At 37.6% G+C, this 25,622-nt stretch overlaps 1 protein-coding gene across 20 annotated transcripts in view; it reads right to left on the bottom strand.

Moving 5' to 3' along the window:
* Positions 1 to 25,622, bottom strand: part of DLG1 (discs large MAGUK scaffold protein 1) — a 151,762-nt gene that overhangs the window by 71,627 nt on the left and 54,513 nt on the right. For 5 of the 20 annotated variants that reach the window (XM_086754908.1, XM_086754915.1, XM_086754907.1 and 2 more), the window contains exon 1: positions 14,159 to 14,398. The exons of the other annotated variants lie outside the window; for them this stretch is intronic. In XM_086754908.1, coding sequence (XP_086611034.1) covers positions 14,159 to 14,383 — 225 coding nt within the window. In that variant the 5' untranslated portion in view covers positions 14,384 to 14,398. Of the gene's footprint in view, positions 1 to 14,158; positions 14,399 to 25,622 lie in introns of those variants that run through there. 20 annotated transcript variants of the gene reach the window in all.

The raw sequence follows: 25,622 nt of genomic DNA on the forward strand, positions 1-25,622 counted from the left end.
CTTGCAGATTAAAAAGATTAGTATGAGTGCCTAGAACCTTACTTTAGATCTCACTTATTTCAGAGTAAACCATGGCTCTTGAAAAATTCTATCTATGTGAGCACTCTATTTTAAAGACACACAGCTAGCATGCTAGATGTGACTAAACTGCAGGGGTTATCTGTTTTTTTTATTTTGTTTTTTAACTCAGTCAACAAATTGATTCTCTAACCTAGTTTCCTCCTCAAATCCCACAGCACTTTACAATGAACTCAAATGAACTTAAAACTCTGAACTTAAAACATAAATAAATAGCTTGGAAGGGGATAACACAGTGACAGCAGAATACCAGTAAAATCACAGATGGTGACAATGACCTGAGTCGATTTAAAGACATATAAGCATTTCATTTACTGTCAATTCTTTATTGCAATCTTCATCTACAAAAACAACCCCGTGAAGAATAATTCACACCATAATTACCCAAGCAGAAGTAAAGCAGCAAAGGCAGTGACAGAAAGACTCTTACTTGCTGAGGCCTAGTAAGCAATTTATTTTTTTTTTTTTCAGAAAATTTTAAAAAGCTATAGCCATAAGCAGTAATATAGGACAAGTCAGACTGTTCAGCTGTTTGTGGGATGACGTTCCACTCTTCAGCAACAGTAGAGCTTAGCGTATGAGATACATGGACACCCAGAAAGAAGAAACGGGGAACCTGGAACTACAAAACCATCATCAGCACTCTCACACAGCATCCAGGGGTTGGTTGATGAGCAAAACTTTCAGGTGCTAAGAATTTCATGCAAATACGAGATTTGCAAATTCTGTCTCACAGAATAATAGTTTAAGCAACCAACCTCCCCTCTCTCTGTCAGAACCTAAAAACGGACCCTTACAGACTTGACATAACATCACAATGTTTCATACAAAGGAGACCATCACTGTCCACTTCTTACGTGTGGTACTCTGAAAGATTTACTCAGCTCAAACTAATTTGTCCTGCCAAATCTCCCAGGGACTGCTTAGATGGTTGAATCTCAGTCATATTCCAAATGCACAATATAGAAAACATACACAAAGTTAATACTGGTTTCAATAACAGTAATTTGAGTTCTGTTTTTCAAATACTAAATGAATGTCTAGCACTGAACCCTCTGCAGCAGGTCAGTTATCTGCATTCACCAAGCAGCTCCGTGCTCTAAGCTCAAAGGAGAAGCACAAGGCTCCTCACTTCGGTTTGTAAGTGCTATTCAGAATCAATTTAATGCATTTAATTTGCAACTTAAAGCAAGGCCTAGAAAGCGCCATTTAAATAACATCGGCCTTAAGAACAGCAGCTTTCATTATAATGTTACAGAGTCCACAAAGAAGCTCAAGCAGGGTTTCAGCATCAGAAAGATATCAGGCAAAGAGAAAATGTGTTCTAAGACTTTATTATGGGAATATAATGGCAGCTCTAGGGTGTCAATATTTTAGTTGTTGAAATTCACAGTGGAAAGGGTATGCTGTGAGAGGAAACTGAGATGTAATAGACTCTGTTCACTGCTGAGAACACTATTGAATCAAAATACAACAATAAAGGTTGGGTACTGTTTATACGCTTCAATGGATATGACACTTCTTACAAGCTCTTGGAACATTCAATTTCCAATAATTCCTAAATTATTCAGGGAATAATTAAATCCTCCTAGACAGCATGTATTTTGTTCCTGTAACTCATTCAGACAGCAAAGATGACCTGTATCTGCTTCTGATACCAGGAATGTTCCCTCTCAGTAGTAGAAATGTGTCAGTTAACTCTCAAAACTATCCCACTACTCTTCTCCAAAAACCTTTTCATTGAGGATTTTCTTTTAAACTGAGTAAATCTATAAGAAACATTATTAATAAAATATGAAATGATGCATGTGCATCTCATCTTATCTAAAGAACAAACTGTTTTTCTTTAGAATAAGAAACATTCGGGTACATTATTAATGAAGTGATCTGAAGAAAGTGATTCCAAGCTGAAACTCTCCATTTTAAGACAAGCATTTATCTTCTTGCCAATTGTATTACTCTGTGAGCTATTATCTGTCCAAAAAATACACTTATAAAAATAAACAAACTTGCCCTAAAACACTGAGCACAAGCAGAAAGTCATTTAGCTCACACGAATGAACAGCAAACAGAAAACCACACAAGAAAGGCCATATATAACAGCTCATTAATTAAAATGCATTAGCTTTTTTGGGATATAAATGTCAGAAAATTTTTGAAAATTAATTACTTGATTTACACATAAAATGGCTTTATACTTAAGTCACTCCTTATTTCATTTACAAAAGGCTTAATACACATAAGTGGCATCAGCATTTCATCTACACGCATGCTGAATTCTTCCCAAACATACGCTATCGCTTTCACTACAGCTCTGATAGCTTTGTATTGCTATCCAGATGCTTTGCCTTTGCATTGCTCAGAGCTAAGGCTCAAATCTTTACTGTGCAATTGCTAGCTAGGTACCTCATCTGGTTTTATTCTTTCTTACACCATGGAAACGCTGGAAGCTCCTCAGACTTGCTTCCATGACAACATGCAGTTATAATACAGTCTCAAAATAAGTACCATTACACAACACATCCAGGCTCCAGAATGAGTCATAGGAGCCCTGCAACACTTCAGCAAAATAGGCATCTTTTACCTGATGTCAAACATTCGTTGTCTTCAGCAAACTAGAATACTATAGAAGCTACAACAGGTTGAATGCCTAGCATTACTTAAGCAAACTTTCACTTCACAATTAGACTGATTTTTTCCTTACAATACTGTTTGCTAAAAATTTCTAAATTCCAGCACTTTTCAGTATTACTTAGAAAAGAATACAGCCTTATGCAACCTTGCAATGGAAAAAACAAAAATTTATGTATAATTTTATGTCTACAGAATTGACTAAAACCAACGTGTTTTTAAAAACAAGTTTTACAGACAAACTGACTTAGGGTCCATAATTATCCAAGGCATTTTATCTGGATTTCAGGTTAATTGCACCATAGAAACACAAGTCAGATCATAGAATCATTGAATAGTTTGGGTTGGAAGGGACCTTTAAAGGGCATCTAGTTCAGCCCCCTGCAAGGAGCAGGGACATCTCCAACCAGATCAGGTTGCTCAGAGCCCCGTCCAGCCTGGCCTTGAACGTTTCCAGGGATGGGGCATCCATCACCTTTCTGGGCAACCTGGGCCATTGTTCCACCACCCTCAGTGTAAAAAGTTTTTTCCTTGCGTCCAGTCAGAATCTGCTTCCTTCTATTTTAAAACCAGCACCCCTCATCCTATCACCACAGGCCCTGCTGAAGAGTTTCTCCCATCTTTCCTATAAGCCCCATTCAGGTACTAGGTTCTCCAGGCTGAACAGCCCCAACTCTCTCAGTCCATCTTCACAGGAATTTCATTTTTTATTTTACAAGTTGCTATCATATTCTCCCTCAGGATTTTTTTTTTTTGTTAATTTTTAAATCAACTGTCCCTATACGTAACTAGATTACTCCTCTTAATGCTTTACTTTCCTTTTCATTTTTACTTATCCTTTCTAAGACAAGGCAAACGGAACTGCACACAAAATTCAAAATACAGATACACAAGAAATATACTCAGCGTCATGTTCTATGTTATTCTCTACTTCTTCTTTAGTAACACTTGACATTTCATTCACCTTTTTCACTACTGCAGAGTTCCAAGGTGAGTTTTCAGAGAATCATCAGTGACAACTCCAAAATCTCTTTCTGGAATGGAAATACTTCATTTATAGCCTATCACTAGATGCACGCACACAGGATTATCCTTTTAACTCCGTTCCTCATTCATCACTGTACAGTGAATGTCAACCAGCTATTTTCGTGCCCAGTCATTCACTTTTGTGTGCTATTCTCTACAGCTAATTCACGTGAAAATAAAAGTAATTTAAAAAATAAAAATCAACCACAGCTTCCTCTACCACCACCTTGCAGATCATTCACGAATATGACCTCCTGGGAATCCAGTTCCAGTTGAAGGGATCTGTTTTAATCAATTGAAAATCTACAAAATATCCTTCCCCTTTATCTCATGGCACCATTAATTTTAACAGCCTTTGATCCAAGAACCATTATTTTCAAAGACTTCTGTAATTAGAATGACCTTCTGATGACCACATGTTCCCATATAGATTTTTATCTACATGTTCCGTATTTTCAAAGAAGTCTGAAGGATCTGCAAGTCCTTATTTTCCCTTTAAAAAGAAAAGCTGACTTCTCTTCAAAATATCTGTTTATCCATCTACCTGTTAATTCTTTTTTAACAATAAAGAATTTCTCAAAGTTTGTACAATACGGAAATCAGATCTGCTCAGCTTTAGTCTCAGAGAACACAGCTTAGCTCCTTCTAAAAAGTGCATTTGCCTTTTTTTTTTTTTAACTTTTATTCTTGGAATATGCAAACAGTTTAAACACAAAGGTCACACAACACAACAGACAGTTCAGCCATATCAAACACAAGTCCCTTAAGAAATCCTGAATAAATGTCATCTCCTATTGATCACCTGTGCCTCTTACCACGTTAATTTAAATTCTCTTCTATTGGCACCTGAATCTTTTTATTTTTAATACAGTAAAATGAGTTATAGGAGCTACTCCGAGCTCAAAGGTAGGACAGCCCTAGCTGTTTTTTTCTCAGAGATGGGCATCTACTTTGGCATTCCACACTTAACTGGGAATATAGCCTTAGGTCTATACTGTCACCATCATGATCAGTAGTATTTCACAGTCAATTTGCATACAGCTTGATTTAACATTTAACTACTGAAGTGCTGCTCTGTATTGAGGCTTAATGTGTTCAAATTCTAAGAAGCTGTACACAGACTTTTCCTCCATGGTGTCCACATTTTAAAAAGAGTCACTAAAATGACAGAGTTAACAAAAATTAGAAGTACAGAGATACTAGATACTCATGTTAGAGATGTGATAAGTCTTTTAAAAATATAAACTGCTTTCCAGTAGTTTAGAGCTTCAAAATAGCAGTTTAAAGCATATTAGATGTTGAGTCAGAGATTCTGTGATGTATTTTGACATTTTCAAGTACAAACTTGATTTGTCATTATGCTTTTTACATAGGAAATACTAAATTTATTACCCTGATTCAGCAATTACATCATATCCCACTAAGCTTTTGAAACGCTCGTTATATTAGTATCCTTCATTAAGTTTTCCATCTAAACTTGTCTAGCTTCAGTTCCCTGACTTGGAACACAGATGCCTTTTTCTACTAAATAAACAAGCTTTCTAGCTTCTGAAATCTATCCCTATATATTTATAGTCTGTGACCAAATAATCTCCTGACTTTCCTTTGGATGAACTAAGCAAAGGTTCTTAAGTTTCTCATTTTAAAGTAGGTCTTCCTGAACACAATCCACATTTATAATCCCTTTTCTGAACACTCCCAATTTATCAGGATGCCTTTTCAGGCCAGGATTTCAGACTGGAGACAGTACAGGCTGACAGAACGCAGAGCTCCCTCTCTCCCCTCCTCCACAGGGAAAGCTGACTCCCTTCTCACCTGCTGCATCACACTGAGTAGTCAGATATAGTTAGTTATCTAAGAAAAACAACTACAATTTACTTACTTAATCCAATTTGCTTTGAAGTAGAACTGCGCACCAGAAGCACAAGCAATATTTACTCTGTTCCCTACTCTGTTATAAAAACCAAACACTATTACCTGGGAGGTAGCTGACTTCTACAGGCATCAGTCTTAGAGAAACAATTTTAAATAAGGAAATATACACACTGTGCAGTAGCACTGATAAAGAGAATAAAGGAGGAGAGGCTAGAAGACTCATCCAAAACATTCCCACAGTACAGCAGTTTCCAGTAAATAAACACACAAAGCAGTGGGAAGAAACTGAAAATTCCATGGTCAAAAAAAAAAAAAAAATCCTGTACTATACCTGCATCCCATAAAATATCTGAAGCCATATTAGACGGCTGACACAACTACACAGACACTAGTCTCCAATAACAACACTACTAATTTCAACACTGTTTAAAAACCAACAGTAACTTAAAAAAAAAAAAAAACAAACACTCTTAATCTGACTACAAGGACATTTAAACAAATGAATAAGCATTTATATGTAGCTAGTATCAAAATAAGATTTAAATTACTTGGTCCTGACCCTTTCTTCTTTTCTACAAAAAATATGGATAAGGTGATCTGGTTTCATTTAAATCATTGCTTAGATGTATCATTTCACACAAGAGACTGTTGCAAAGGACTAGAATATGCATTGGAAACAGTTAAATGGAGCAAAAGACTGAAAATACATAAATGCCAAGATCAGCTTACAAGAGGAACAAAATTAGTCATAAGTGTCTTATCTGTCTGGAAAGCACATCAGCTCAACTACATCCTAATGTGCAGCTAAACACCAAAAAACTGGAAAAGCGGCAAAGGCACAACAGATGCAAGCAGTAAAGCAAGCCTGATGTATTAGAGAAGTGGGCTGCAGGCAGTGAGATGAAATTCAATACCGACAACCAAAGTCACATGGAATAGCAATAAACAGCACAGAGACACCCTGAGGAATACCAAACTGCAGAACAAGTTCAGAAGTGCTTTGGCTGGTGGCAAAGATTTTTTTACAATTTTAAGAGATAGACAAAGAAGGGAGCCCTTGCCCTACAGAGGCTGTAGTCCCTCCGAGTGTTTTTTTTATATTGAGCCTTGTATGTGTGTGCGTGCACAAAAACCTAGTCCATGGAAGGAAATCTTAAGTCTTCGAAAAAGCAAGTGACAGAGCCGCACAACTTCTGGGATTCCTTACAGCCTTTATGAGATAAAACCACCATACGGTCATAATACATGAGAGGACCTTAAAAAAAGGCAAGAAAAGATGATCACAGCCCACTGAAACAAGTGCCTCCTCCTACCCCATCTCCACTAACTAGAATGTGTCAGTTTTTCTTAAACGTACATCAGTGTGAACAGGTGGCTTCTACCCACCAGAACATAAAAATCAGCCACATTGGCTACGTGGAGATTAGAACATTACTTTCACAACTTCAGCATATAGCCTGGCAGCAGCTTCCAGTAGGTAATGTTTGTAAAACACAAATGAGGTACAAAGAACATAGGCAGCTCAGTAGAGTCTGGAAGCGCTATTGGGCTTATTGTCTTCAAGTCCAAACGGTTCCTGGAAGAAACTCAAGCTAGTAGGAAGAGGTGAGCACTTGAAGTGGTCAGTGATGAACCCCAGTAAACAAAGGTACAGTTTAAAAGGTACTGCAGCTTTCCCAACATAGTTAAGATTAGACAATTTTTTTTTTTTTTGTCATGATGGACTACTTTCAGGGAGAACATGGACCTAATTAATTTTGACATACAGAAATGGCTGTTGCTAATACTACTTTGGGCAAAACCTGAAAAGGCAGGTACATTTGGGACTCAGTGAAGACTCTCTAGGTGGTGGCGGTATTAACTACAACTCACATCTCAGTACTGATTTTGGCCTCTGTATTACAGTGTTCTGAGCTTCCTTGACAGATGGCACAAGGTTATCAGTCTTTGATGTGAAACAGGAATGCTCCCATCCATTTTGGAAGGAATAAAATTACAGTGCCATTTTAGACTTATACCTGCTAGACTCTCATTACAGCACTCAGTTAGCAAAGCATCTGTTACAGGAAGAGCTCCAATTGACCAGAAGGATTTATCTTGCTTTGTAACTTTAAGCGTTCCTTATATAGAGAACTACGCAATCTTCACTTGAATGGAATTTGGGAAGGCACATTAGAAACAGGAAGTATCCTTCCTCAAGGGAGGAAAGCCTCCACTGGCACTCATCTGTTACAGAGCCATTAAACGATAAGCAAAGCGTGAACGATGTCGTTATGCTAATAAACAAGGATGAGGCACTTCATTTCAATTGCACATGCATCACATGAAGAAGTGGATGTTTTCCTGACATTTTCGTCTTTTATGTATCTTCCAAAGTAATGAAAAAAACTGAACTGTAATGGAAATGCTTCACAACATGCTTGTACCCGTTCAATAAAGAGTAGAGTGTCAAACATCAGTCTGAACTCACTCCCAGGGAGAGCAGAGAAAGACAGTTCTTCACTCAGACTGTCACGCCCCTGCAATGGCAAAAGTTGCGTGCATAGCCCAAACAGGTCGGCTTAGTCAAAAAGAGTTCACGCCTTCCCAAGACATCTTTTATAAAGGGATCTACCGACATGCACATCTGGCATTTTACAGCAGCTCCAGAACGGGCGCTTGCTTCCATGCACTGAAACACTTGGGAGGCTGACTCAGTGTCAAGGTGTAAGCAACAGCAATGTACAGTATTATGCAGGTCTCAAAATGGATCAGTAGAATAAAACTTGTCTCAGGACATGGTAGAATAATATATATGAAACATAAACCACTGGTTACTATGTGACAATGAAAATCACACTATGAAACTCAGATGAGGATAAGGAAAGAATAGAGAAATACAAATTACCTATCAGGGACTAGGAGTTTATTTAACACCGAGTAGTTTACACAGTAGTTACCACTTCTGAGAACCAGAGGACTACTTTTTCAGCCCATCTCTCTGGACAATGTGGCCTCCTCTGGAGCCTCTCCAACTGGTCCATGTCATTCTTATGTTGGAGGCTCCAGAACTGGACGCAGTACTCCAGGTGGGGTCTCACCAGGGCAGAGTAGAGGGGCAGAATCACCTCCCTCGACCTGCTGGCCACGCTCCTCTTGATGCAGCCCAGGATGCCGTTGGCCTTCTGGGCCGCAAGGGCGCATTGCCTGCTCATGTTGAGCTTCTCGTCCACCAGCACTCCCAAGTCCTTCTCCTCAGGGCTGCTCTCAATCCATTCCCCACCCAGCCTGTATTTGTGCCTGGGATTGCCACATCCCAGGCCAGATTAAATTCTGTCAGGGCTTTAGCCTTCACCTGATCCTTGGCCACTCACACAGCCTTTTTTTGTAGTCCTCCCAGGCTACCTGTCTCCACTTCCACCCTCTATAGGCTTCTTGTTTAACAAGACAATTTCTCTCCTTGAGTTAACATAAATCCCAGAAAGGCTATGGACAAAATTTACTGAGATTCTAAGCTGGGTATAAACTACAAGTCTCTTAAGTCGCACAACACATGATATCATGTCAAACACAGATGCAAAACATCGTAAAAGACAAAGTCATGTTTTCCAAAAACATCTAAGACATTTCTGTTGCATTACCTTTCTTAAACTAAAAGAAACATCCTGCATATCCTTAATCATAATTGAGTGCTCTTCATGTTGTAGACCAAAATAGAAGAACAGGAAGATGGTGTTCACTTTAGATTCAGTGGTTCTATCAGACAGTCATTTACTCAATAATTCTATTAACTGAAACATATACAGCAGCTTTGGCAGCAAAACAGAAATGCTATACCACAGGAGCCATGCTAGAGTTGTTTAGTAGGCTGACAGCTGGTGAAAGACAGACTGGCCTGTGTTTGACTTTCAAAACACTGTCAATCAATACAAGCCTCAAGTGAGAGGGCAACTATCACAATATAAAATAAATTAGCAAAGTTATATAACAGACCTAAAGAGCCCTACCTCCTTCACAGGCTTCCATGCACTTGGCTTCCTACAGCAAGGCCCTGTTAGTCCACCTGAGTTATTAGTTAGAGCTGAAGACAATGGATTAAGAGCGCTTGCCTTGCCTGAAGGTTCAGAGTCTTGGGCACAACGTAGACAGAAAGCCCCTGCAGTAGCAGTAGTATTCCAAAAGCAAAACATTGTGTCCCCTTCTCCTTTTCTTACCAGATTTCTGACTCATTCTGGAAAAGGTAATTTTCTTGAGATAAAACAGAACATACTAATGCATTCCTCTTACAGAATAAATTCATACCATTTTTACCTCTGCTGTAATGCTCTGTAATGGAAAATGCAACCAGTGACAGAACAAAAGTCCGCAAAATAAATTCATGCTGTTACAAATGTGTGATATTACATAGCTAAAAATCAACAATAAGAAGGAGACTTAGTACAGGAAATCCAGTAATCCAGCACAGTAATCCAGGAAAAACCTGGATTAAAAACCTAACAATGACAACAGTTCTTCTGTGTACTCATATAAACTTCCCCACAGTTACTCCTGTTACTCTTTCTTTCTTTCTTTACTGTATCATCTCTTTAAATCTGGAAAAGTGTATTGAATGAAACAAATCCTTCAAGTAAAGAACTTCATGTTATGCCATGGCAGGTGTAATGAAGTCCCAGTTCCACCTGTAAACTTGAGCGGATGCTAAAACAGTCACACATCCACATCAAAGTTTAATATTGTTCATAAAACATATCACCCACTATGACCCATTATCTTTTAAATGCAACTTAGAAAAATCTCTGTGATGAGGTCGGATTACATATCGCATTTTCTACGTGCTAGAACTATGTTCGTAATATTTCAATGAATTTGAAAGTAATCGTCTAGGAGTAATGGCATACAGTAAAAGTTTTATCAGGATCTTAAAAGGAAGAGATACAAAGACAAGAAGTGACTGAGCTCAAACAACTCGCAGAAGCAGTGCATAAGCTCTGAAATTTAAAGTTAAGCTTTTAAAGTGGATTAAACGGAGTTAGGAGCACTTTTTTACCCCCCCCCCCTTTTCCCCTCCTTTCCTAAAACATGTCCTAAAAAACCAGAAGTATAAATTAGCACAGCATATTCAAAGAGCTAAACAATTTTTCAGTATCAAATGTCAGAAGCTTATTACACCGTTACATGCTAGGAACAGCCTAAACGCAGTGCTGCTAGAACCAGTTTAACGCCATGAGAGTTTCAGACAAATCAGCTTCTGAATTTGTAGAACAACATGGGCCAAATTCTCCTGGCAGTTAAAAAGCACTCTGAGTCGTGATCGATGTACTCGCTGTCAAGAACAGGTGCTGCTCAGAGCTCTGGAAACACTTTAGGGAAAGACCTGCCTTGGATACAGTTATCTTTGCTGATGCAATATGCCTATCTCATGTTAGGACGGCACTTCAAATTACCCAGGATTTTTCATTTGCATAATCATATATTTACTAAGCTCATGGCTTAGTTATTTACCCTTACCATAGCATTGATTTGTCCTATGTTTGTTTTTATCCTTACCTTCCATTTTATGTCATAACTTTGGCTTTTATTAAAAAAATTAATAGATATGCTCATAAAAACTGAAAGACCAGCTTGTAACCAAATTCCCTAATTCTTCCACACGAGTAACTAACTCCTTATCACAGGGAATGTAGAAGGAAGAAACAATAAAAGCCTCAAAAGCCTGAGTATGTTAAACCAGCTTCCCCAGACTCATAGAATCATAGAATGGTTAGGGTTGGAAGGGACCTTCAAAGGTCATCTAGTCCAACCCCCCTGCAAGGAGCAGGGACATCCCTGACTAGGTCAGGTTGCTCATCAAGGAGACTGGTGTGGATAGCGGGGCAGGAAGGCACTGCTACCTCTACAGCATTCACCACTGCAAAGGGAGCAGGGATTAACCCAGTGGGATGTACTGCTGCTCTACGGACAGGCTGCAATGTCTGATCGCTGAACTCTTTGTTACTGAAGTAATGCAAAGTCTACAAAGCACTACAACCACCTCAAGCTCCATGCAAAGCACCCTGGCGACATCGGCTAGGGCAGGGCACCAACAGAGATTCAGAATGACCACTTACTGTCTTTGTACCTGTTCACGCCCTCTGCTTCCACTGCTGCCTTTTTCCTATGAGAGATGGGTGGTGTGAATCTTCTAACAACATTAAAAAGGAGCAATACTATTAAGTAAGGCACCTTTAATGTTTGAAAATGGATTGCCGGTCTTCAGGGTGCTGTGGCTTGTTACAGTAGCCTGTCACTCCTGACTAGTCCTTCACGCCACAATGCGTTTGTGCACGCATGCATTCTGTTGAACATAAACCTAGCGATAACTACAGCAAAAAGCAGAGCTACTGTATCCATCACCAACTTCTAGGTGCTTCTTTAGGGTTCAAGATACCCTACTCAAAAAATCCCAAAATCCAAAGTTCTTTCTTTAGCAAAAGTCCTCTTACCACCTGGCTGGGCAGAAGGTGACCTGTTGCAAGCCCCAGAGAAGGCCAGGGACACTCAGCCCAATCTCCAGGAGTCACTTTCCTTTCACTGGAAATGGAGGAAACTAAGCAAATATCACCATTCCACGTCATCCCACCCCATTCAAGAAAGCCAAGCAAATGAGGGCTAATGACAGCTAAAAATGAGTGCTACATAGTAGGTTCACAAGGAAAGCAGGAGACCAGTACTTTAAAAACCATCAGTTTGATTTTGTACATGTTAAAAATAATGATGTCACAACAATAAGACTATATAAAGCTCATCAACAGGCAAGGTTAGGGAAGCACATCACATCTCATTATTTATTTGGACTTGACAAATGTGATTACATTCAAGTGAAGGGGACATACGTTAAATGAACAAATTAAATTGTCAAGAATTTTCAGAATACTGCATCACAGAACAAAAACTGAAGAGAACTCAAAAACAAAACTGCACCACAATGAGCAACCTCTACATGTCTTTTTCCTTCCCTGAGGCTAGCACAGCTGCAACGAGTGGATAATGTATGAAGACAGTACAGCATCTTTCCAGAGGAAGAGGCTTCAATAAGCTCTTAGGTTTTCAGTGCGTTGCTTCCGAATATACTCATTAAGTTGGTTTTTTTTTTTTTTTTTTTACAAACACTTCAAAATATTTTATGCTTTTTTTGTCTCCTTCTGGCCATGAACATGTATAAGCAGGACTGTCAGACTTATAAAAAGTCTGGCAAGCTTTCACAGAGGTAAGCTATCATTTTCATAGCAGAAAAACAGAACAAACACTAGCATATTCACAGAATCACAGCTTTGGTTTGAAAGGACCTCAAGATCTTTGTCTGGTCCATCTCACACTCAAAGCAGAGGCTGTTCAGTATTTTATTTACCAGTAAATTTCTAGTCCTGACTAGTCAGTCCAACTGCAAGTTTCATGCTTTCCAACATTACTTGCTCAAGCATTAGATAAGAGCAACCATAATATTTATTCAAAAGGCTAATACTGTATATTTTGGCTTTAAAAAAAAAAGAACACTACTTAAAAGCTATTATGTTTACCTAATGCATCACTTAGAGGTGTATAATGATCCATTATAGAAACTACAGGATCCCTCTTCGACATTCATGCACATTTGCAACAAGAAAATTAATCCCCTCCAAGTTCTCCTATTCATTGTTTACTCTAAAATCACAAGCAAAAAAACAGGTAACAATAAGCAGACTTCAGAGTAAGTGCCAGTTTATCACCTTTGAAACAATTACCAACAGATACAAATTATTTAATAACATTACAGTATCTGAGGGCAACAAGTTGTTCCTTTTTTTTTTCCCTTTTTCTTTTTTATATAAGTCTTTGTAGTACATCAGGTTAAGTGACATCTTGACTAAAGCTGAATTTAGCTTGGCAGTAAGCAAAATTAATCTAATCCTACATTTTTAAACAGCGGTGACATCTCAGCCTTCTTCCACAGATCTTTGTCATATTATCTAAAAATATATACTCATCTGCTAATACTCTTCTCTCAGTATCAACCTTAAAAACTCACCCTAAATCCACACATGCAAAATTTGGCTTGTCTCCTTTTACCTGACTTTCAATGATGATTAATAAAAACATCACTTAGAGAAGACTGACAGTGAAGTTGGAAAATGTCATGTTTTTCTTACTATGGCTGCACTATTAAATGTACATTCTGTATTTATGGAAGGCATTCCCTAACCTTATTTATGGATTATTAGCAGCCAAAAAACCCAGAAGACTGATACAGACCAGAATTTGTTGTGCAACATATAATTAAGACTTCAAATTAATTAAGCCTTTAAACACAATTCCTTAACCAGGAAAACACAGTCTTTATTTCACTTGTCATCTTACAACAGCTATGGAATTTGTATTTCTTAACTACATTATTCCCCTAGAGCTCTGTAAAACATGAAAATGAAAGCAGACAGAAAATACCATTCATAAATCAGAGATCACATGAAAGCATGCACATATAAATAATTATTATTTCTGAGTAGCAAGTAACCAGAAAACACGCAGACAATTATTTCAACAAGTCGCATATTACCTGGGTGGAGCTGGCAGCAACAGAAATGCAGTCAATGAAACCATGTCTCCGAGTGAAAAACGCAACTATCTGCTGCCACCGGGAAGGCTCGCTCCGTAACTCATCTGCCGAGCCTTTCTTTGCCCACTGCTTTTGCTTTGGGCCTACAGAGCTGTGGCTTGAGCTAGTGTTGCCTCGATTGGCGCGAGAATAGAGGAGTGTGTTATTTCCGAAAATGTAATTCATCTCTGCAGCTCTGCAGGTGGTTGCCAAGCAGTCTTACTTCCCTACCAGCTGCTGAGTGGTGAATGAGCAGGAAAAAAAAAAATGCAGATAGAATTACAGCAGCATCGTTTACAAACCAGGAAAACAAAAATTCTTGACAGCTGATGCTATTTTTCTTCAAAGCTTTTCCACCTCCTACATCCCTTCTCTACCTGTGATTACCATGACGAGCATAACCTTGAGCAATTAAAAAAAAAAAAAACCCCAAGCAAATGTTTTTCTTATTTTTCCTTTTTCAGAACCCACAGGATCGAAAGCTTGTTTTTCCTCCCTAGCTGACAACAGATATTTAAGAGAAACCAGGTAGCAAGTACAGAACAATGTTACAAATTCACAGCTATGAGGATGGTGGTGGATGATAGCAGCTACTGGGTGGAGAAAGCACGGATCAAAAATAACCAAGTTTCAATCACTGCCTGCACTAAGATCCAATAGCATCTTTTCACTTCCTTGCTTGCATAAATTATAAACCTGAACCAAAAAAAGCAGGGAGCATGCAGTGTAATTGCACTTGTTCACCGATTCTGTCTTTCTGAAAATGTTTCACAGAGCAAAGAGACCTTAACAGCACACTCAGAAAATATATTCAAGCCAGACATGCTTGCTAGTTTCTTCTTTTTTCCCCCCTCTTTAGCGCATAAAACTATATGGAGAAGATATCACTGTGCCACAAAACAGTAATTTTGTGTCGCATATCAATGGGCATCCAGTGAGGCTGTTTTGTTGTTGGTTTTGTGGGTTTTTTGTTGTGTGTGGTGGTTTGTTTTTTTTTTTTTTACTAGCAAGATTAGGGATATTAAGATTAAATACCAGAAGTCAACACTCTGTTGTTCTTATTCTATAATTTATGTGTCATGATCATAACACCTATCTCCAAAATTCAGTAAATACTGCAAGCATAATACAAAAACAATAAGTAATATGAAAACCACATTAACTCTCAAAAGTACAAGAATTGGCAAAAAACTAAAAACAACCTTACTATGCACTAATGAACTTTCAATAAAATTATTTTTACTACCAATGCAAATCACAGGAGTATTACTGTCATAAGTGTGCATTTTCTCTGCTCTCTTCACATGAAAAACAAGTCACACAGTAAATATCTAAAAGATTATAAGAATTCAAGTTACCTTACAGAACTCACCACTCAAATTTTTATTTGAATTTTCATAGGCAATTATTTTAAGAGAAATCCTCCAACTCACATCAAAGAGATGACTTAGGAAACCAGTTCAGTGTCAAGGCTTTTAGTACAAGCCTGCCTCCAGAAATCCAGCCAAAAGTTGTCAGAACTGTTTGTGGTATATTTCTATACAAAATGCTCTAACCATCATCATCATAACACCAGGGCAAACATTTTCAAAACAAAGTCTCAATATGATGAGCAAAGGCAGAAGAGTTCCTTACAATATTGCCACAACACCACGATTCTACAAATTCACTGACTCATGATGTGCATTTTAGTGGGAATTATCAAATTCCCCCATATACGTCTTTTGGTGCAACGTACTCTTCTGCTTAACAAATTCTTACTGACAGCCATCCTATTCTGTGTAACAAATTTTTCCTGACAGCTTACACTACAAGCAGAAATAATAAGTACATTAATTCAAAACTGTGGTAATAAGATCAATGCTCCATTTACTTCTAGTCACTAGTGCAGCTCAATAAATATCACGTACAAATAGTCTGAGTACATATTTCAGACAGACTTGATTAATATTCATAAAATACAATGGCTTATCAGTTTAAGTCATGTGAAACTCGGTCTGACTTGCGCAGCGTCCTCAAAGCTGTATTCATAAGACAGATAACTGAGACAAAGAAATGTCTAAGACATAGTAGATGTGATGATCCCTTTAAATGGACAAGCTTTTTTATTATGTAAATTCTTTTCATTATAAGATTGCAGCCCTACCTAAGCCGTACCTTTTTCCAGAACTGAAGAAAATACCTAGTGTGAAAAATGCCTATGAATTTATTACTGGAGAAATTCTTAATCCTTGGCTATGACTGAAGATGTCTGAAACAAACTACAAATTACATGCTTTGAATTCTGAGTCTTTTGATAGAGTCAAAGTGAAAATATTTTTTACGTTTTTCTTCATATGGCTTTGAATGTCAACACCGTCGTACATTTTTAAAAGACCTGAGAGCACAAGAATACTACTATAACTTTCAAAAAACGTCTTTAAGAATGTATGTGTGTGTTTGCATGCATCTCCGTTGACTCCAAACTGAGTGTCACATAGGAGAGTGTTTAAAATTCTGAAAGGAAACACCACAATACATGGACAAGCAACGTACCATGTACTTATTTTTCTTGCTGCTACATCAATCTATCTGAAGACGAGACAGGTTTGCTGTGTTTTAAGGCAGTTTCAAGGATGATTCCCACCCACCCAACGATCACCTATCGCATCATGACAAAGACTCTTCAAAAATCAGCACTTCAGGAAAGGCTCATATGGACAAAAAAAATTCCTGAAAGTGAAGCTATGATGATTTCATTTAAATGGAGACAGAAAACCAGAAAAGTACTTGAGGAAGAGGTTATGCAATCACACGGGTGATACAAGACAGCAATCTGTGTCACCCACACTCCATATGGATGTTAATGTTACTGAGCAAGATTTGCTGATGCCTAAGAAGATACAGTCACAGTTATTTGTAGAAGGAGTCTGTACTGTGGTGAGACAAATCCTGATTCCTAAAAGCTACAAAGTAACCTGAAGATAAAGGCATAGCATAACTCTAGGGATGGTAGAACATGAGGCTAATGGAAAGGAGTACTAACTAGAAGAATGGTCACTTCTACAGTTGAAAAAATGATGGGTGGGAATAAAAATAAGGGCTTGTTTTGGTCAAAGAGCATTTCAACAGAGGGTGAAACATCTACAAGTAGAAATCAGAGAAAGTGTCATTTGGTCAGAAAAAAAAGAAGTATAGAGGGAATGGAGACAATCTAAGAATCATCATGATAGAGGTGGTAGCTGAAATTGCATCTGTGAATGACTGCCTCCACAGTCAGGAGGTAGAATATGGAAGCTCTCCAGGGAATCTCAGTAAGTCCTAAAGGGAGCTGAGAGCTTCTGTCACCCCTTTTTCATATTTTTTATATCAAACTGATGGGGATAAAATAAAATTTTAAAAATCCATAAAAAAAAAAAAGAAAGAAAAACCCACCAAAATCAGATACCACAGCAAAATCAAAAAGCCCCTATTTACTGGGAGGCAGGAATTGAGATTTTGCAGATAAATAAGCAGCACACACAATCAGTACACATACCTTTCTACAGCTTAATAAATTTACCGATACATCCATCTGCGTTTGTAGTGGATGCAGAGTAACATTATTTGTTCTGCAGCCAATTAATGAGACATAGTAATCACAGTGGTTACCCGCTTAGAAAATTAACATCAAATACTTAGAGTAAAGTTCCTCTGATTTTGTACCTGAGCCAATTCTTATCAGCTTGCTGGAACAATTTAAAACATGACATAATGCCATATTTGTATCTCAAAGATAAAGCTTTCCTGGACTTACCTTTACAAGCTGCGCACATATCTTCAAATTAAAAATGCACAGCAATAGCAACTGTTTGTACACGGAAATGGCAGTTATATCTCATTTATTCTCTTTAAACAATAAGAAGCGTTTGAAAAGTGTCTTATATCGGTTTATTACCATTCTGCTAAACAAAATATTGGCTAAAATAAGCACAGACTTGAAAGGAATAAACTGATATACTTAATAGAGAAAATTCCAGAACCACATAAAACAATGGCAGGGATTTGTTTTATTTCCAGTATCACTTAGGTTTTTACCAAAAACTAGAAACAAAAAAAATGCACATAATTCAATTTAAATGCCCAAATATAGACTATGAAACTAACTCTCCAGGCAGAGGAACAAAAGCCACCACTGGAAACAAAGATATAAATTCATGTTCACTTTCCACACTTTTCACAATTCTATGTTTAAATTTTTTTTACTGGCATAACGAATTCTATGGCATATGCAATATTCTAAAATAAAGCCCAGGAGAACACTACTCAAATAGAAAAAGAAACTGTTAACCCTTTCTGCTAAGATATGCTACAAAGTCTGTCATAGCTTTTAGTCGAGAAATAGGACTGAAAAAATAGCCCTTTATCAAGTGTGATTTACATAGTCAATAACAAGTAGATATTTTACTACTGAAACTACCTTGTAAGAAAACACCCCAGCATGATTATTTTATAGTGAAACATTTCAGTATAAATATTGAACATAAAAGATTATTACAATATTACTCATACTGCACCTCAGACAACCTACCAATCTGTGCAGATTAAACTGCCTGGTCTTCCGTACCCTGCTCATGAATCTCCTGCCCATCTTTTTGGCACACCAGACAGATAAAAACATCCTGTGTCTAATGTAAATTTCTTTAGGCTTTCTTCAGTCATGAAGAACCCAAAATGAACCCAACTGCACTGAGAGCTCGGGGGAAATCTCAGGCGAAAAGAGTATAACCAGTTATTAAGACCACTTGATTACTGTATCTTAGGTTGTTCCAATGTTTGGATTAATCCACGGTCCATCTGTTACAGTTTTTCTTTCCTGTCTCTGTTGACAAGAATTTGTGGAGCAGATCCATACTGAGAAAGGGGCAGATTTGTTGAATTGCTTCTTAATATAAGACACAAACTGACACCTTCACACATATTTGTATATTCTTCAGTTACAGGAACCTTAAAAGTAGTAATCTACCAAGAATTTGGTCAAGACATTTTCATTAAAGATTGTAGAGCACCTCCTCTAAAGAGTGACCACGAAAGTATGCGAGTCTGAAAATGAGCATTTCTCAGGGTACGTTCACGTTTTTCTTATAATTTCCATCATTCTAGGTATGTTCCTAACTCCAGGCATACTGTCTTCCTGTTGAAGATGTCACAAAGCTTTAGAAAGGTCTTCATTTAGAAAAAGGTAACAGATTGCAACTTTCTCACAATCATAACTATCAACCATCCTTGCAAATTACTTGTCATCCGATCTTTAATTTCTAAATGGAAACAGCATCTTCATCCTTACAGTAGTCTCTGCTCAGACAGGAGCAGGATTCAGGAAAAAATGTAAACAAGAATATATTTGGGTAAATAGAAAGTTACAATTACTTTGACAGCTAAACTTGAACACGCCTTCATAGTTCCTCAAATCTTAAAGACCATCAATTCTTTCTGAGAGCATAAAAATTCTTCTATTCTGTCTATTTTAACAAAAGCTCCACAAGCTCTAGAAGACTTCTGGGCAAGCACTTGAGGGAACGGGGGAAACTGGAAAGAAGATATACCAGGAGAGAAAGAGAAGGGAATCTATCAGCTCATCAGCACAAGATTCAGGTTCACAGGGAAAGGAAGTTGTTCTGCATTAAAGGCAACATGCGTGTACATGCACATTTATAAAAGCAGTTATTTCCCATACAGATAAATGGGAAGAAATTAAATCAAGATGCCTGCTTTCAATTGAAGAAAAAGGGCAGAAGAGACAAGCAATGCATGCTGTAATACCTTTATCTGTGTAGCCAGAAACCAAAAGACTTTCGGCTGAAAGACCATTCTGAAATCAGAGGCTGACTTGTAGTTCACTGCATTTAGGGGCTATAAGACAACTATCACCTGGAAATATTAATTTATTTCCAAATATAAGTTTGTATTTCTGAAATAACCATTCCCTGTCATTGTCATAATTTTAGTGACTGAACTTTTCTGACTGTAGTTTTATTGATATCTCCTGACTCAGTTGTTTCCCAAACTGAGGAGTAAAACTGGTCGTACTTCATTGTACAGCAGCTGCTCCCACCTCTGACCACTCATTCCTCTTCTATGAGCCATTTCTAGATTGAAATGCCTTGTTCATCAAGATAAGGAACAGTGCAGATTTCTAGACTGATAAAATAATGCAGTTTTATTCCCATTTGCTTCCGCAGACATTACTTGTATTCCATTTGCCTGTGTGACTGTAACTTGAGTAGCGAGATCATTATTCCATTAATCTGTTATAATCCTGAGCTCTCATTCCTCTGAGATGATGCAATGAGAACGCAAATTCTTCTGAGATCCTTATGGTAACCTCCATCCATCATGATTACTGACCTTCTTACTTTCCTTTTGTTGGTGGTTTGGTTTGAGTTTTTTTTAACCAATTAAATCTCAAGATTTTTTTCTTTTATTTCATGACAGCTTAAGTTTCTCTGTGAGCTTTTTCAATAAATTCTATTGTGCACATCTAAGAAAACCTAGAAACCTACATCAGCAAGATGATCTTTATGCACATGCTCAGGAGATTTGTGCAGTAAAACTTCTCTTTACAATTCTTTCATTACTTCCTTATCTATAATTTCTCCACATACTCATTGACTCTGCTCTTTAGAATAGTTTCACCATGTTTTGACAGCACAGAAATAAGAGCGAGTTCTCATTTCTCCTCTCCCTTCCGGCTGCTATGTTAAGCACTAAAGTCCCACCTCGCCATATTTCATCCCTGCGATACCACCATCGATTTAAGTAGACTGTCATACACCACTGCAGCACTAACTAGATAAGCAGTTTCACACTGGAATTCATATAAAACCATTAAGCTTAACTAACATTAGGTCCTGGAAATTCTTTTCCAAACAAGACATGTTTCACAGTAAAACTACAATTCCTGCAGTCAGCTGGACTGCTACACTAGAATTGCAAAGCCTAACGTGTAGGTTTGGGTATCACTGATACACAGTTACAATCTTCTCTGAAATGACCTGTACACTACACTAAGCATACGGTATCTGGCACAAAACCAGGGGCTGCTACTTCTAAGTGAGAGGAAAGGTAAGGCTACAGGCCATACTTCTTGCCCAACAAGCACACAATCACAACACTAGGTCAAATAAAATGCCCGATAGTGTCTGTCTCAGCACCTAATAGTGTAAGCATACAGTAATCCTTCCCTCCCCACTGTAAAATGCCAAGCTCCAACAGTTCAGAGATTCACAGAGCCAAAGAGGGTAAACTCTGTTTTACTGCTTTTATTCTAATAAAGGACTATCGGCACTCTAATACAAACCGAGCCTAAGTTTAATTTGTCCCAGATCTGACACTGCTAGGTAAACACAGATAAGGCAGAGGGGCACTGATGCGCAACAAAGCTGCCAGTTCAAATGTATTCACCATATTAAGAGATTAGCTTCGGACCCAGCACCAGATGCTTCACTTGGGCAAAAAGATTCTTGTATTTAAAATCTGAGGGTAAAGCTGCTGTCTTTTTCAATGGGGAACAGTATTTCATCTTAGTTTGAAACACTTCACTGTTCAAAGATAGGAAAACAGTAACTCATTTGCGTTTAATCTCATAATATTATGCAGTCATAATTTTCTTTACTGAAATAAATTTATATAACTACATGAGACTCCATCCTTGTGCTTTAAATGGGCAAGCAGTATTAATCCACATATCTGAAATAGTTTTTTAAAAATATCTTTGGTACGGAGAAGCAGGGATTTTTACTGCACTACCAGATGTTCAAATACTCTAGCAGAACATACCAGGGCTCAGCCAGAATGACAGGTCTGCACGAGATCAAACAGGCAGCCGGTAATGAAAAAGGCCAATCGCTGTGCTGCCCGACCTGCTCAGTATTGTCTTTCCCAGCATCACTTGTACAGAGATGATCATTTCTGAACAGGTAAGAACAGTAAAGTAGCCAACTATGTTCCATGAAATCTGTACGAGAGTCCATAATTATGTAACAGTACGTTAAAGATTAACATACTTCCCTGTCCTCCCAAATCTATTTCTCACAATTCCTGGATTGTTCTGCTACTTCACTGACGGTTGCACAAAGCTATTCTGAAGGTGCTAAATATTCAACAAGTAGAATATCTTCAGTTCCTTACGGCTGTGCTATTCAGTCAGTAATTAACATTTTCCTGTACAGCATGAATAAGCAATTTCAGATATCTTAATAGATGAATAAAGCTATTCCAACTAAAACATTTACATTCCTCTGTCAATGTCCACTATGTATGTAAGGAATAAACCAAGTGCAAGCACTGTTCTCACAAGCCTTGAAGAGTGATGTTACGGCAAAAACCTCCAGAGACAGATATGCAAAAAAGATTTGGGTTAAAGAAAAAAAAGAACTGAAGAAACTTTTCTGAATCATTAAGTCTAGCTTCCTGTTACTGCAAGCAGCCACACAATAATACCATTTATAAACTTATCAAATACTTAGAAAATCCCCCAGGAACAGCTTCGTGCAAATTTTGAATGGGAATTGTGGATATAATGGAACTGCAGTGCATACTGTAATATTAAAAGAATTTATTACAGAGCACAATAAATTTTAACATTTATCACATTAGACATGGTGTGTCTTTCCAGTACAAAGTATCTTCATTATTTTACAAATTATTGCATCTTTTCAATGGAGCTTCTGTATTACCACTGAAATAATAGCCCCAAACACCAAAATATAATACACAAACAAAATACAGAAAAATATACAAGCCCCATTCAGGGTCTACACTTAAATATTGAATTGCCATGCTGTATCATAAATATAGAGCTAAAAACAAAGTATTTTCCACTTCATGCACAGGTTACTTGAAATTAAGAATACTGCAATTTAAGACAGATTTCTTTTTTATCTCATTACATGATGATCCACTATTTTAAAACCTTTTAATAATCTATTACTCAAAGCTTTTTTTCCTTGATAGAGAACTCCACCTTCCACTCCACTGTTTAAAAGCTTGTTTGATATCATATCACATCTATGACAGATTTCACTTGGTTTGAGCTATTTATAAAAGAGGTTAAATTCAAAAACGTCAATCTCAGGGTATGACAGAGAAACGAAAGTCACAATTGAAATAAATCCTTTTGCAGCATCACCATCTAGTGGTCAATCTTGATAGCAATGTATTGCTTCCATTACATCAAAGTAAATTCAAACTTCATCACATTTTATTTCACAACAACGCAAGGAACCTCGCATGCTAACTGCAAGTATGAGGAATTTGGAAACCTCATAATGAAGAAATTCTGGTACTAGCTGCTTACCTGCCTGAAAACATTTTTTAAAATGTTTGGGACAGAATATTTGTGAAAAATTTTAAGTTTGACCATTTTCACTATCTGTTCCTGATTCTCTACCATTAAAAAAAAAAAAAAAAAAAAGCAAAAAAGGCAGTTTTACAGAATTAAGAAGAGTTAAAAAGAGTTCCACTTCACACAGTATTAAACAGAGAACAGAGGCCATGAAATCTCCTGGGTTAAGTTTACTGCTTTGATGCTCAAGACATATGAAGTATACATTTCTTCTTAAACCGACAAAGCTCCACCCTAACAAGACAAAACCTGTAAGCCCTGTCTCATGTTCAAACCTTAAATCAAGTACAGCTAGTATCAGTTATTTCATGCTGATTACAAGCATGCAATATCTCACCCCAACCTGAATCTGGGGTAGCCCACTCCTCTGTCAAGAAGGTAAACCACCTTGAGTTACTACAGTAATGAACACAAAACATTTAATAGTAGTCATACGCTCATCCTCTAAAAGTTTAGGATACACATTTGTCTTTTTGGTCATTGAAAGCTGCTCTTTGAAAACCATCCACCTGTCCAAGTAACTTGTAAAAGCTGCTTTAAGTCCTAGAAAATCCGAAGCTTCTGTCGAGTACAAAATGTAAACTAGTTAAAACCAGGCATCTCCCTTCTTCACTGTCTTCTATTCATGTTCTATATTGTTTATCTAGACTGCAGAGGGCTTGCTACAAAAGATTATATTCCTCAAAATCTGATTGTACCGCCCGCTGCGGCATTTCTTAAAAAGCAGCGCATATTGATAAAACCACTTTCAACTTCTATTCTTCTAACATATCTGGGTTTGAAATTTCAAGTGTATTTAACATTTAAATTTTTTTTTTAATCTTCTTTTATTATTTTATTAGCATAACAAACACAACATTGTCTATTATCTTTTGTGTCCTTAAGTAAATGTGCTATTGAACAAAGCTAATCAAGATCTTTTATATTAGCCAAAACCTGGTCCCTACACAGCGCATCAAGTCACCCTCCCAAATAAGTTATGCAAAGGACCCTTAACTCAGAGTTGTTGTTGTTGCTACACAGATCTTCAGCATGAGCTATGTCAAAACTATGAACATCTTGCAGATCATCAGGCCAAAAGAAGAGAGGACCAGCTATGCTAATAATACAATAGCAACCTCGGGTTTTTTCCTGACATAGTCAAGTTCAGTTTTTAACAGCATTTATTGCAGTAACTTAAGCAAATCATCTCCTGATCAAAAAGAAGTTTTGTGAGCTCCAGGGCATTGTACTCTCAAAGGTCCCATACAGACTCCCAGGGCCCATGAAATTATGGATGTACCCCTCACTCCAAATACCTTAAGACCTCAGACTCTTGATTATAAACAACACTATGCTTCAGTAGAGAAGCAAGTCAACAGCCAACTTAGCATCAGAATTCAAAGTTCCAGAAAATGCTTGGCAAACAACTGAAAACCTGGAGCACCCACTCTAATTTTCACACAAACAAAGCTCCGAGATTTCAGTTCTACCATACATTGCTTTGAAATTAATAAAGAGAGTAGCCACGTGAAAATAACCAGACATATGGTATGGTATAAATACTAAAATGAGTTGTACAATTATATTTCTCTTATACACATTCTTTTCTATCAAGCGGTGATTTCCCACCACTTACCAATTTGAGAAAGACAACAGCAATCCTCCTCAGAGACATAAGATACACGGTATTTTGAAGAGGTCTCACCATATTTTGTAGTTATGCTTTCACACTGCTTAACTGTATTTCCAGAAAAGTTTAAATGAGACATGGCTTCTTTCTTCCAGAACAGTGCAGCAGAGTTGTATACTCAACACACCCCAAGAAAACTTTAAAAATTCCATCTTAGATCACATCTGAGCAGAGGAAGGCAGACTACAATCATTCATATCTGTTTCTGTAAAGCTTTCCTGGGTTTTGCATGAGTGTCTTTACAGAAAGTTACAGTACTTGAAGCTAATTAAAACAGATTATTAAGGTTTCCATATAACACAGTAAATACAAGCCTCGCTTGTTTGTGGGACTGCCTGGTAGGATCTCCGTAAGGTAGAGATCACTGACACTATAGAGAGGTAAGAAAT

The sequence above is a fragment of the Chlamydotis macqueenii genome, chromosome 9 (genome assembly GCF_036417535.1).
Source record: "Chlamydotis macqueenii isolate bChlMac1 chromosome 9, bChlMac1.mat, whole genome shotgun sequence".
NCBI classification, from domain to species: domain Eukaryota; kingdom Metazoa; phylum Chordata; class Aves; order Otidiformes; family Otididae; genus Chlamydotis; species Chlamydotis macqueenii.